The 14,636-nt window shown below is 33.0% G+C and overlaps 1 protein-coding gene across 2 annotated transcripts in view; it reads right to left on the reverse strand.

Moving 5' to 3' along the window:
- Nucleotides 1-862: 862 nt before the first annotated feature.
- Nucleotides 863-14,636, reverse strand: part of LOC145292204 (uncharacterized) — a 31,382-nt gene continuing 17,608 nt past the window's right edge. For both annotated transcript variants that reach the window (XM_080138518.1, XM_080138517.1), the window contains 2 exons: nucleotides 7,827-7,949; nucleotides 863-1,077 (listed from right to left, as the gene is read on the reverse strand). In XM_080138518.1, the coding sequence (XP_079994644.1) occupies nucleotides 995-1,077; nucleotides 7,827-7,949 (206 nt within the window). In that variant the 3' untranslated portion in view covers nucleotides 863-994. The remainder of the gene's footprint in view (nucleotides 1,078-7,826; nucleotides 7,950-14,636) is intronic.

The following is a 14,636-nucleotide window of genomic DNA, read 5'->3' on the forward strand; positions in this document are numbered from 1 at the left end:
ATCTATTCAAATGACGCTTATTTACTTTTGGGGCATCTGACCAAATATATAATTGGACTAAAACATATGTATGCATTCCTCTTTGAAGATAACCATAGATATCCACCAGAAATAATAAACTTCCTCAATATTATCTATTTCATAAACTCAATCAAACATTACTTTACGCACATGACAGTTCTAAGTGTCCCAAATCTATCAACATCCACTATTATCAACATTTCTAATAAACTTATTTCTGACCCAAATGTTATTTATTACAATACTTCCTTCCTTAGGTCAGGTCATAAGAATAAACATAACATAAACTTTATAGATGATGCGGAAACACCAAAGGAAAGAACGAATATATTGACTTAATAATATGGTCAATAATAATGAAATTAAAGGTATCACTAATAACAATAACAATCGTAATAGAAAGAAAACTCTTACTTCAACTGAAGAAAATCTCAAACAAACTAAAAGTCGCAAAAAATAATAACGAGTAAGAACCCTAACCCGATGTTCCCGCCACACACACACACACACACACACACACACACACACACACACACACACACACACACACACACACACACACACACACACACACACATACCCACAAAGACACACACGCGCATACACACACGTACACACATAAGACATGCACACATATACACAAACTCAAACAAGAGTAAGAATCCTAACTCGACGGTCCTACTACACGTACGCATGAACACACATGCACGCACACACATACACACAAACTCTCTTTTCCTGATGTTAAAATGCGTATTTATTTAATCGTAAAGAGTCATTTTTTAAATAATAAAAATGAATAAAATATTTTCTATTAAAATAACAACTAAGAAAACACTACTCAAATCTTATTTTTTATTTAAATATTTAAAAAGAATGGCAAAATTTATCCCAGTTTGTTATAGTCAGCCATGTTATATTTTTCGTTATGTGATATGAATCCTTTTTTTCATTTTTGTGCGTTTCTCATTGGTTAAAGCTCATCGTCGTCATCCACGGTTTCATCTGTCCTTTCTATAGAATCCGAATATGACCGACTCACCAAGCCTTCACATTCTGAAAAAGAAATAAAGTTATTTTATTATTACACTAAAACTGAATGAATCAACATTTGTTTCCTAAAGATATTTTCTATATAATGACAAACAATACTTGCGGAAATATTCTTTAGTTCTGGTATTGGGTTATTTATGAAAAATATCCCATTTTAGTTCTAATGAGTGTGACGATACGTCCCGGTTGAAAAATCCCAAAAGGAAATTTATCCCCGAAACGCATCGTAAGATAAAAAAAAAATGACGTACGTGCCGGCTGTAAAATTATCACAACCCAGTAGCACTTACCAAGGTTCTGGACAGTACTTCCGCCTTGGACCTTTCCTTTTAAGATTCACGATTGACGAAATATCAGGCAATGAATAACGGAATAACACGGTTGTTTATATAATATACGCATGCCATTTATTGTGCGTTAAAAATTCAATGTTCTGATGTTATAATGTGAGGCAGTCCCATTTCGCCGACATGCGAGTCGATATCCTTCGAAGTTCGCTTGTCCATTTGTCTTCTCTCATGTTTCTTTCTCGCTTGTTTCTCAACCACCGACGTTCGGCTGTGTCCTTCCCATATCTCGAACCAAGGTAATTTCGTAATTCTGATGAAGTCCCTTTTCCGCTCCAGGGATAAGGCTCAGTTGAGAGAGTCGCCATTTCACCGCATGAGTCGCGTTGCTGCTGTTCAACACGATCTCTCCACTCGAGGATATGTCCCATCCCGATCTCTAAGCTAAGGTGTTTTAATAGTTTTTCTGTGTTCCCTTTTTGGCTCCAGGAATGAGGATTAAGTCGAGTGGACTTCCAATTTATCACGCGAATCATGTTGGCTGGTGTCTGTCTCGCATTTTTATCATCGACATTCGTTCGATGTGATCAGCTCCATTCTTTTTTTTTTAAACTCTTTTTTTTTTCATCCACGCCACTCCCGCCAAAACGGGTTTTTCTTTCCCCCCTCCTTTTTTTCCGCACACTGCTTCGTTTTTGGGGTGGAGGTGGGGGTGTCTGAATTATTTTTCGTCGTGACCTTGGCATGTGTTCTTGACGAATCACTCGGTGGGAAGGGGAATGGCGATGGGGTGTCTAACTCGCTTCCTTTTATGGGTAGACGCGTGGATATTTGGTTGTTGCATGTCTCGATAGGAATGGGGTGGTGTGAGGGTATCTGGCCGATAGATATTCAAAATGAATTTAAAAAGAGAGGGGGGAAATGGTCACTTCTGCATTATGCTCTGTTTTCCCGTGCACTTCAATACTACTAGTTCTTATTTTTTACTGAAAACAACCCCGTAAATCATCGAATCCATCTTATTATGCGGCGATATTGTGCATCCTGGGTGAAGTCGAATAATCTTGCTGGTACATTACTGGCAAATTCTCTCTGTAACAGAGCTCATATGAGCGCGCATAAAAATATCGAAGACCACCATCATGTCAGGTTTGGTCATGATCAGTTCAGTGGTGTGACCTGTAGGCGAGTATATATGCAAAGGCTATGACCTTGACCTTTGACCATAACCTTGAAAATTGGTGTGCACCATCTCGAGGTGGCGAACCATCATCATGCCAAGTTTGGTCATGATCGATCCTGTGGTGTGGGCTGTAGGAGAGTTGTACACACACACACACACACACACACACACACACACACACACACACACACACACACACACACACACACACACACATGAATGCTACTATTCTGTATATATATATATATATATATATATATATATATATATATATATATATATATTCTTATCAAAAGTCAAATGAAACTTTTTAGAAGAACCAAAAAAAGAACTAGAGATGCTAATAAACACAACCTGAATCTTCAATTAGGATATTCAAATGAAATTCGGTATGGAAAAGTGTGAACTACTGATTATAAGAGAGAGAAAACTGGAAACAACAGAAGGCATGGAACTTCCCATCCCAAAAGAGATGAGGGCACTACGTGAACATGACACCTACAAATATTTGGGAGTTATGAAAGCAGACACCACGAAAGCAACATAAATGAAAGAGAAAAATAGAAAGGAATACCACAGAACAAGAAAACTCTTAACCATTTATAGGTTTGACCAAAGAAGAATTGAGGCATCTCGACCAAAAGACAAGGAAACTTATGACCATGCACAATGCACTATACCCAAAGGATGATGCTGGCTGACTCTACATGGAAAGAAAAGACGGAGAAAAGCGGCTGATTTGTATAGAAGACCTGATGACCCAAAAAATGAATTAGAAAAATACATAATACAGAACACCGAAAGGATAATTACCACAACAAGAGACACTTAAAAATGAGAAAGACAGAAAGCAGAGAGGCAAAGGATAAGACGAGAAAAGAAAACGGGAAGAGAAACAGTTACACAGACGATTCATAAGGATGGCAAAAGATGAGACTAACGAAAACAATTGGACATGACTACAAAAAGGAAAACTAAACAGAGAAATTGTATCCCTAATAACAGTCACAAAGAGAAACAAACACATCAACGCAAAGATCGACATGACACAATAAAATAGCCAATGCAGACTTTGTAGACAGAGAGACAAAACAATAAACTACATAATTAGGGAATGCAGCAAACTATCCCCCAAAATATGGAAGGATACCATCAAGTGGGGGAAGGCAAGACACTGGGACTTATGCAGACAACTGCATCTTTAACACCCAGAAAAATGATATAATCACAAACCGACAGCAATACTTAAAAACAGAAGTCACAAAATTCTATGAGACATGGATGTACAAACAGATAAACCAATCCAAGCAAGAATACTAGACGTCATAATACCAAGAATGAAAATCCTGTAAAATTGTAGATTTTGCTGTTTTTGCAAACCACAGGATTAAGGAGATGGAGAATCGGAACAAATACATGGAACTGGTCAAAGAACTAAAAGGTATAGTAAATACAAAGAAAGTAAAGATAATACCAATAATAGTAGGAGCATTAGAAATAATAGAGAAAAACTTTGAAAAAAGGAGAGAGATTGGAATAAGAGGGATGGATGAGAAAATACAATAAATAACAACAATGAAAATGGCTGAAATATTAAGGAAAATCATTGAATGCAGAAACTAATACACATGAGCTACAGGTGTTAGCCAGCAAGACAGAAACTGCTACAGAAATAAAACACGAGGAAGCATAACATGAAATCATAAAAACTGTAACCATATAATCATAAATTACCCCCAATAATCAACTTGCACCAACTAATCATGTAAAGTCAAAGAGGATGGAAAGATCTCCAGTGGATGAGTATGAAGAGGACTCAAACCTGAGAGAGGCTTATTGCCACACAAAGTCCAGTGAAGACTAATTGTCGCTGTCAATGAGAGATCAATGGTAAACGGTTGTTGCAATAACACAAATTCATTTGAAAAGCTTATTGAAAGAGGTGAAGAGTACTGATATCTGGGGAGATTTGTTCTTAATCAAACTTCAGGGAACACTACAAGTTGTTCTCCAAGAAAATTCTTTGATAATGGCCTGTGTAATAACTTTAAGTGAGTATAACTAACAACAACAACAACAACAACAACAACAACAACAACAACAACAACAACAATAATAATGATAATAATAATAATAATAATAATAATAATGACTAATAATAATAATAATAATAACAATAACAACAACAACAACAATAATAATAATAATAATGATAATAATAATAATAATAGTAATGACTAATAATAATAATAATAATAATAATAATAATAATAATGATGATAATAATAATAATAATAATAATGATAATAATAATAATAATGACTAATAATAATAATAATAACAATAACAACAATAATAATAATAATAATAATAATAATAATAATGATAATAATAATAATAATGACTAATAATAATAATAATAATAATGATGATAATAATAATAATAATGACTAATAATAATAATAATAATAATAATAATAATAATAATAATAATAACTAATAATAATAATAATAATAATAATAATAATAATAATAATGACTAATAACAATAATAATAATAATAATAATAATGATGATAATAATAATAATAATAATGACTAATAATAATAATAATAATAATAATAATAATAATAGCAATAACAACAACAATAATAATAATAATAATAATAATAATAACAATAACAACAATAATAATAATAATAATAATAATAATAATACAGAAAAACTTTGAAAAAAGAAGGAGAGAGATTGGAATAAGAGGGATGGATGAGAAAATACAATAAATAACAACAATGAAAATAATAATAATAAAAACCCAATTAATGCTAAACATCAACTTAACAGGCAAAAAGAATGAGAAACTACAAAACTATCAGAAAGTGAGGGTGGAGATTGCTAGGTTGTGAAATTAGAAAACTGTCATCGTGCCAATCATCATCGGCGCGCTTGGCCGTGACCATCGTCATAGATGGCCTGTCAGCTGAAAAATGACGTCATCGCCATAGGTCCTAGCAAGCAAGGTAAGTGGAACACAGACTGTCGATAATGAGCAGACATTTTTTATAGAAAGCGTTAGAAACTTCAAAATTGGATTAAAAAAGATAAACATGATACTTTGTACTGAAACTCATCCAATATTAATAATAAAAATATTAATAATAAAAATATTAATAATAAAAATATTAATAATAAAAAACGAATTGAAAGGGAGAAACGTTGTTAAAAAGTTTAAAAAGAAAAGGAATACGATTTGATTTGTATTAAACTGAAGTTTATTCAATAGAAATAAAAATGAACAATAAATATTTTTTTAATAATAAAAAAAATATTTAAAAAATCAAAACTGAAAAACAAACGATAAATTAGTTTAACTGAAATACGAACAATAAATTAGTTTAACTGAAAAACGAACAATAAATTAGTTTAACTGAAAAACGAACAATAAATTGGTTTAACTGAATAACGAACAATAAATTAGTTTAACTGAATAACAAACAATAAGTTAAAAATTAAATTCAAACAAATGTTAGTATAAACAAAGTTACTAAGGCAGAAATATTTCAAACATTGAATATTAAAACTTTTCAAAAATCTGTTGTAGAATTTAATTAAAAGTTTGAATTTTTCTTTTTCTGATATTTTTTTTTTACTAATATTGTCATTCTCTTTGCGACAAAAATTGTTTATAAAGGAATTCGATGAACTCCATATCAGCTTTTTTTCAATTTGCTGAATAGTGTGACCCTCATCACAAGAGTCAACATGAAATAATCGATTTTGATCAGCCAAAATATTTAAAGTTATGTACATGGCTTATTTTCTCTGATGAATCGAATGTAAAAAAGAATCACATTTTGTAAGTTTGTTTATAACTATATAATTATATAAGACAAATTATTAGTTATATCATTTGGGTATAGCACAGAACCTCTGTTAATACCCTGAAAGTAGCTGTTTAATTAAGCTATTTCTTCAACCGCCTTTCTCCGGGATATTAAATTTTTGCAGCTATTGCATTTCAGTTTTTTGAAAACTGCATGACAGCAATAACCTGCTAAGTATAATATAACAGGAAGTGCTTCCTTGCATTGATTAACATCATCTTCTGTTACATCTATGTTTAATTTATAAACATGTAACTCTTGCTCCCTTGTCATTTCATCCCAGTTAGTTTCTTTTAAAATTTTCAATTCAATAGTTCGATTATTAATTGGTAAACTCAATTTTAAAACTGACAACATTCTGAGTTTTTTTCACATTCATACACCTGACGTATCGATATATTATACTGATCTCCACTAAGTTGTCGATACTGGCCAAACCTTGCTTCAAGGTTATCTGTCTGAAACTTTCCTGGTAATATATACACCATGTTCAGTACATTTATACAATATTCAGTCAATTCTAAAATTGCGTAAGTAGTATGGTGCAAAGCAGTATATGTTTCCTTTGTTAACTTACCAGTTTTAAAATACGTTCTAAAAAAAATAAATAAATAAAAATAAAAAAGGCGCGTTTTTTTTTTTTTTTTTAATATCTCAAACATTTTAACACTTACTTTGCTATATTTAGATGGAGTAAAATCCTTCTTTTTATTGCATTAATCCACTGGTAAATTATTTCCTTTTTTGGGGGGAAATGAAAATACGGTAACTTTTGGTCCATTTTCGTAGTTACCTCGGCATTTTGGAACTATACATCTCGACGCCATGTTTAAATTTATTTAACCCTCCCAAACTTTAAACCAACTTTCGGTTTAATCATGAGACACGCGACCAAATTTCAACAGACCGATGTTCATGACATCACCAGACTAAATTATAATCGTCGCTAGGCCATCATATTACGGTAGCCACGGTTTGGCTCAATTCCAGGTGATTTCGAGAAGCAGTTTTATTCTTTGGGAATCAAGTACAACATCACCATACTCCAAAAGTCAGTTCTGCTTGGCACAGCAAACATCCTACGCCAGGTGCTTTCTAATTGACTCTTTAACTATCCTCGGTAGCTTTGAGGTAAAAGCCCGCTCTTAAGTGGGGGGGGTGTAAAACATTATAACACTGTGAAGTTAACGAACATTATAGCAATAATGATATACAGAGAAAAGAGAGAAACACAAGAAAAAGAAAAGAGAGAAAGAAGAGAGAGGAAAAAGGAAAGAGTTGTCGCGAATCGAGCCTGGTGAAATATTACCATCCTTGACTGATGGCCTTCTCGCGGTCACCTTCGAGAAATGAATGATAGGAAATGTCAAAACAAAATCAATAAATGATTATACGAACCAACTGGTGTACAACATTCCATTTTGCTTTCGCATCTACACTTGTAACAAACGCCATCATGATGTTCCGTCCACACCAATTTCGGATTGATACAGTATTTGTTCTTCATGCTACGTTCACAATCTGTAACAGAAAAAGGAATCTTTGATTTGATGTCTATCACATGTTATCAAACACACAATTGAAGGCTTTTTACTATTTCAAATAATCATATATATATATATATATATATATATATATATATATATATATATATATATATAAGGGAGTAGTCACCAACAATGTGTATTTTTTAACATTATTTTATTATTCCGTGTCTTGGTTTTTCATGGAGAATTATGTTTGGATCATTGTAATAATGTTTTTAAGTCATTGAAATCGTTTTTACGCGCGTTTCAAAGGTCTGTGATGCGTCCTCGTCAGAAATTATTTTCAAATGTGTTGGAGATGTAAAAATGGCGATTTTCGTAGTTAATTTGAAGTTTTTCCAAGGGGTGGAGGCTTGTAAGTGTTTATTATTCATTGGTATATTCAATTTTTATTGCTCTTTTATTGGGCTTGTCCAGGGAGACGTTGACCTGGCTATAGTCGCTATCTTTTTCTGCTAATGTTTTTTTCTTTCTTTTCCTTTAGGGTGGGGTAGGGTGTTTGTGTGTGTGTGTGTGTGTATATATATATATATATATATATATATATATATATATATGTTTAAATTAACAATAACAATAGAAAATAAAAAATAAAATAAATATACATATACATAAATTATCGTATATATATGTGCGTGTATATATATATATATATATATATATATATTAGCAAAAGTACCCGTCGTTAACTGGGTTCAAAAACAGCCTATAGAAAATGGACTCTGATTTATGAAAGTATTAGCGGGGGTACCCAGCGTTGCCCGGGTGTTTGAAGGTGGTGTTAAATAAAAAAGAAACGGGGGGGGGGGTAGTAGGATCGAACCGGAAGCCCTGAGGCGAAGTTTGAAAATAAAATCGGCCAGCCAGAATGAGTTAGTGAAAGATGTTTGAATTTATTTAAGAACGAAATTGACAGGTGCGCGGCCAGAAGTTGTCGAGCGTTACGACGACGTAGGTTTGTTTGTATAAGCGAAGTAAAAAAAGAAAACAACGTTAACACTTAAGTGGGAAAAAACACAAAAAAATCTAACGTAAGGCAAACGAACGATGAAAACAGAAAAACGAACACGTGAAAAATGGCTTAAATAAGCCTGTTTAGGTATCAAAATTTAAAACATCGGTGGGTACCCAGGGTGTTTTTGGGTGTGTGGTCGGGGGTGGACAAGCGAAGTAAAACCCCCCCAGAAAAACGAACGTTAAATAACACTGGTTCAAAAAATAATATCTCACACCACGATTCGAATCCAACACGTTTAGATAATGAACTAAGGCCTTAACCAACTGAACTAACGCCACGTACATGAAATTTGATCTGTTTTTCAACTATTTCAAGTAAATCAGGTCACGACGTCATCTGACGCATGCGTAGAATCGGTCATTGTCACGAGAGGGCCGTTTTTGTTGACCCCTCTCCCCCCAGTCGAAAATTGTCGATTTTAGGGTGAAAAAGTTAACGTTTTTGGCCACTTTTTCGATATTTTTCGAGCAAAGGATGGAGCTTCGATGTGATACCGAGTTTGTGAATTTTCGTCCAGTCTGTCGAAAGCTTTTAGCAGACATCCAAACATACACACAAACGTACATACATACATACATACATACATACATACATTTTCGCTTTTATATATATAGATGATAGGTTAGAAAAGGAAGGGTTGTAATGAGATAGCTTCGAATTTGGGGGTATCAAAACCAAAGCAAAATATGATGAAAGTAAAGATAAAATAGATAAACCCCATAATTTATTATACCATACCTGTTCACACTGAAACACTTATCACAATATTTTGTGGATCTATATTAAAAAACCTTGTTAAACTTTGTGGTATATTTCCATTCTACACCCCATAATTTTATTATACCATATTTCTTCAAACTGAAACATAATCATCAAAGTATACTTACACAGATAGATATGAAAAATCTTTATTAAAGTTTGTGCCTATTTCCATTCTATGGAAGCCAGGCGCGAACGCAGACCCCACAATTTTATCATACCATCCCCATATATGTTAAAACATACTTATCAAAGTATTATTATGTACATCTATATACAAAAAAACTTGTAAACTTTTTTTTAAATTTTTTATTTCCATACTTTGTGGACCAGGCGCGAACGCAGACCCCACAATTTTAATGAACCACTGTTCTACCAGATCAAACATACCCATTCCTGTGTCTCGATACATCTATCATTATATGTAGTCACTTTTTTAAAATAGTCAACCATACAGGAGCCTATTTGTGACCAGACACACACACAGACATTCAGCTTTATATTATATATATATATATATATATATATATATATATATATATATATATATATATATATATAACATATATATATAACATAATACTATAAAAACACACACATTTAACTATATATAGGTTTAAAATAGGTCAACTCACTAGATATCTACACTCCCTGCTAAAAAAGCACACACAAAGAAGGGTGTTTGTTCTGTAAATGCCTGCCCATTGGCTGATTAAGAAGGGAGCGGTGGAAACTAGGAAGCTGATTGGCTAACTAAAAATTCAATGTATATAAAAACATGAGACTACAACAACTCTTCCCATAAGCCTGATGAATCCTAGTGTGGATGAAACGCGGAATATTCTGTGTAGCTTAATTGCCATATATATATATATATATATATATATATATAAATTGTGTCAATCGCTTTATTACAAATTAGTATCAGCATTTTACTAATATACGTCACAAAAAAATGAAAATTATGTCGTCAAACGACTGCTTTAAAGTTAGTTATTCCCCAAAATTTTATTCAAATTCATGAGATATTCACGAAGTTATGGCATTTTATTCTTTATCAAGGAATTTCCACTGACGATCGCTTTATTGCAAGTCTTTTAACATGTTGTTTTAGGTCAAAAATACAATGTCTAATCATGAAAACTTTATTTTTTTATATTTTTCTGTCAAAGAATAATAAACAAAAGCACATTCTTGGTGCTAAGTCTCAAATAAATTAATTATTTATTGATATATCCACCATTTTTTAAAAATAACTTTAAACAATCTTTTGTCCACCGATAAAGTCAATTGTTTTATCGGAAAGGGAGTTATGGCTCTGGTGATATCAACAATTTTCCTCCACAAGGCATCTTCGAAGTAAATTGCTCTTCTCTCTCATAACCTCCTCTTTTCAATACTGACCTGAGATCTTCAATGATTGTAATGGTAAGTCTTAGGTAGGAGCCGTATGTAAAGTTATATAATGAATGAAGAGCTCCAGTCTGTTGTTGAGTTCTGGCCGTAATTTGGATATCAGTAATGATTCTTTTATGTGAAGATTCCCAATATTGCATTCCGTGGCTAAAATATCGACTTTAATAGATGTATTAGTGTTTCTGCAGGTGTTGAGGTGTTTGTGGAATGATGATGCTTGTGTTTGTGTGTGTTCCTTAATTTTTATGTGTAGGGGTCTCGTGGTGCTGCCCACGTAGAATTTTCCGCAGGCAGAGCATTCTAGTCTGTAGTACGTGTACGGTGGCAGATTGTTGTGGGGTATACGGGGCAATTTGCTAATGTGCATGGTTGTGGGTCCTCGTTGTGCCTGTGTTTAGAGAGTTTCTGTCTAAGGGATGGCCCAGAGTGGGCTAGTTGCATATTGAGACCCTCTCTTCTGATAGCCCTGCGGATAGCCGTTGTGCAATCCTATATATATATATATATATATATATATATATATATATATATATATATATATATATATATAGGTCGCCTGTTGAAGACGTGCTGGACGCTCAGAGTGACTTAGTCGAGGAGATTAGACAAAAGGTTATCTACGAGTTACACTTCGAATTTTATCACTTATTAGCAGGCCACCGAGCATTGCCTGGTCATAAAATATGCATAAATATATTTCAATTTATACAGAAACTGAGACATGTGCATGCGAATATTATGTTTTTTTAAACAGTTAACTTCTTGTAAGTACAAAAAAAAATTACTCGAGCTGAGATCGAAATCAAACTTAAAGACAGTGAGTTAAGTACGATACTCATTAGACCAGCTTCCCACAATCTATCAAAAGTGTTCTCAAACCTACTTATTTTTAACATAAAGAAACTGGCATGTTTCACGACCGTGCATGCACAGTCGTGAAACAGTTGACAAACATAAAAATCCGATGACCCCCACATACCAATTTTTCAAATTTTGACCCCTTAGTAGCCCTTTTTGTCGAGATTAAAACCAATCGAAAAAATTTCTGAATACTCTATATACCAAATTTAAAGTCTGTAGATTAAAAATTCGTTGAGTATATAGGTTGAGATGTGTCCTAACACACACACATTTTCACTTTTATAGATATATACCTGTGTTTTTTTGGCAAATGAATAAAGTGTAGTATCTGTTCTCATACAAAACTTTATCTTTTCTGTTTTTGTTCAGTGAAAGAAAAATCTTTATGAACTGAGGCAATTTTTATTTTTGTCGCAACCCAAAGCGCCCCTTTTTAGAGAACCGGATTCTCCACACTAAAACCCGACCTTGTGTCTAACCCTTCGATTGTGGAAATGCAAGTAACTAGAAACACGCGTAATTAATAAGACCCTCACTTATATTACTCCCCCCAAAATGAGATTCTAATTGTATAGGCAATTCGGCATGAAAACCACGAATAACCTGATAGATATAAACAATCACTTTTGTATTTAAAGTGTGAAATCAGTTTCGTATATAAATTTAATATAATGCCCCCCCCCAACCATACCTCATCCTCTCCCATCTTCATTTAGCTCAACAGGATACCTGGCATCGCCTGGGATCCCGTTACATTTGGTGGCGTTACAAATTTTGAATGAACGTGGATAAAGTTAAAAATGGAGGAAAATATAATGCGAGGTCAGAACAAAAATGTTAGAAAAGTGGGTACAGTTGAAGCGAAAGTAGTTAAAATGCAATAAAAACAGTAAGTGGTTATTTGCATGTGTGAAGCAATAAAGTAATAGGATGAAAATTTTGTTATTTAAAATGTTAGAAAGAGTATAAAAATTATATCACTAATTATAAGTCCTACTAGTAAGCACGTAATTGCTTCAAAAAGAATTTAACTGCCATGCATCACTTTTAAGTTATTATAAAATGATTTAAATAACAATTGAACCTTTTCCATCACATTAAAATAAAAATTTTTATATGAAAGAAAATTTAATAAAAAACATGTCAGTAATTATCTTTTAATTCATGAAACACATTTTAAATTTCTCTCGTATTTGTTATCTATCAAAGTGAGAATGTGTGTGTGTGAGGACACTTCTCAACCTATATACTCAAAGATGTTTTTATCTATAGACTTGAAATTTAGTATATAGGATATTCAGACATGTGGAAAACTTTTTAATCTATTTTCATCTGGAAAAAGAGCCGCCAAGGGGTTAAAATTAAAAAATGGGAGGCATTGGATTTTTATCTGTTTGTCAACTGTTTCACGAATGTGCGTGCGCGGCCATGAAACATGACGGCTTCTTTTTGTTAAGAATAAGTAGGTTTGAAAACACTTTGTAAAGACGTGTCAAGCTGGTCTAATTGTTATCGTACTTCTTACTGTCTTTAGGTTTTATATATATATATATATATATATATATATATATATATATCAGATGAGTATTGGTATTGGCTGAAGAGAGCTTGATATGGATATCTTAAACGGTCCTAAATATCGGGCTGGAAACCGACGGTACCAATAACTTGTCTCATCTAACAACTTTCTGTACACATAATACAAAATATAAATACGCTCATATTTTCGGATTTTCCTTTTAATTGAGCACTCTGCTGGATTTCTTTTTTCAAAAAACCAATCATATATATATATATATATATATATATATATATATATATATATATATATATATATATATATATATATATATAAGGGTGTCCTGCCTTTTATCTCCAAGGCATTCATGAGTTTAATAGTTGCTCATCATTCAGAATACCATTCACACTGTTTCTCGAAAGTTTTTGATGTATTGTCATAACTTTCTTTGCAGTCGTACAGACAGTAAGTTGCAGTTTCTTTTTTGTCTGATCAATACTGGACGATAATCTTGATCATTGTATTCAAAAGAATCTTCTGCTCAACACAACGAGACATGTAAACATGCGCAGGTCCTGACTGCTTCCATATTACATCAGGCACCTGTTTTCTATGATCTCACATTAGCTTGGTTCGGGAACTGTTTCCCATCTCCCTGGAAAATCTCATCAGTATGCCCTGTATTTAAGAATTCAGGTGATCGCTCATCCCCCTCTCAGTACAGGCCAATAAGTCTCCTGTGCGTCATGAGTAAGTTGCTAGAATCTGTATTAAATACAGAAGTAATCAAACATCTCAACAAAAATAACCTTCTTAGTGACACTCAATATGGTTTCCGTTCTGCTAGATCTACAGCAGATGTCCTTACAGTTATATCGCATAGGATTAGCAAATCTCTCGACGGTGGCAATCTTTCTAGGGCAATTGCTCTTGACATATCTAAAGCCTTTGATAGGGTATGGCATAAAGGTTTACTTCATAAGATCGCTAGCTATGGTATAGCTGGAAAAGTCTTCTCAATTATTAAATCATTTCTTTCTGATAGGTTCATAAGAGTAGTAGTTGAGGGGCAAAAATCAGAAGCTCAC

Source organism: Euprymna scolopes, chromosome 13, assembly GCF_053919585.1.
Source record: "Euprymna scolopes isolate OS-2025 chromosome 13, ASM5391958v1, whole genome shotgun sequence".
Taxonomy (NCBI): domain Eukaryota; kingdom Metazoa; phylum Mollusca; class Cephalopoda; order Sepiida; family Sepiolidae; genus Euprymna; species Euprymna scolopes.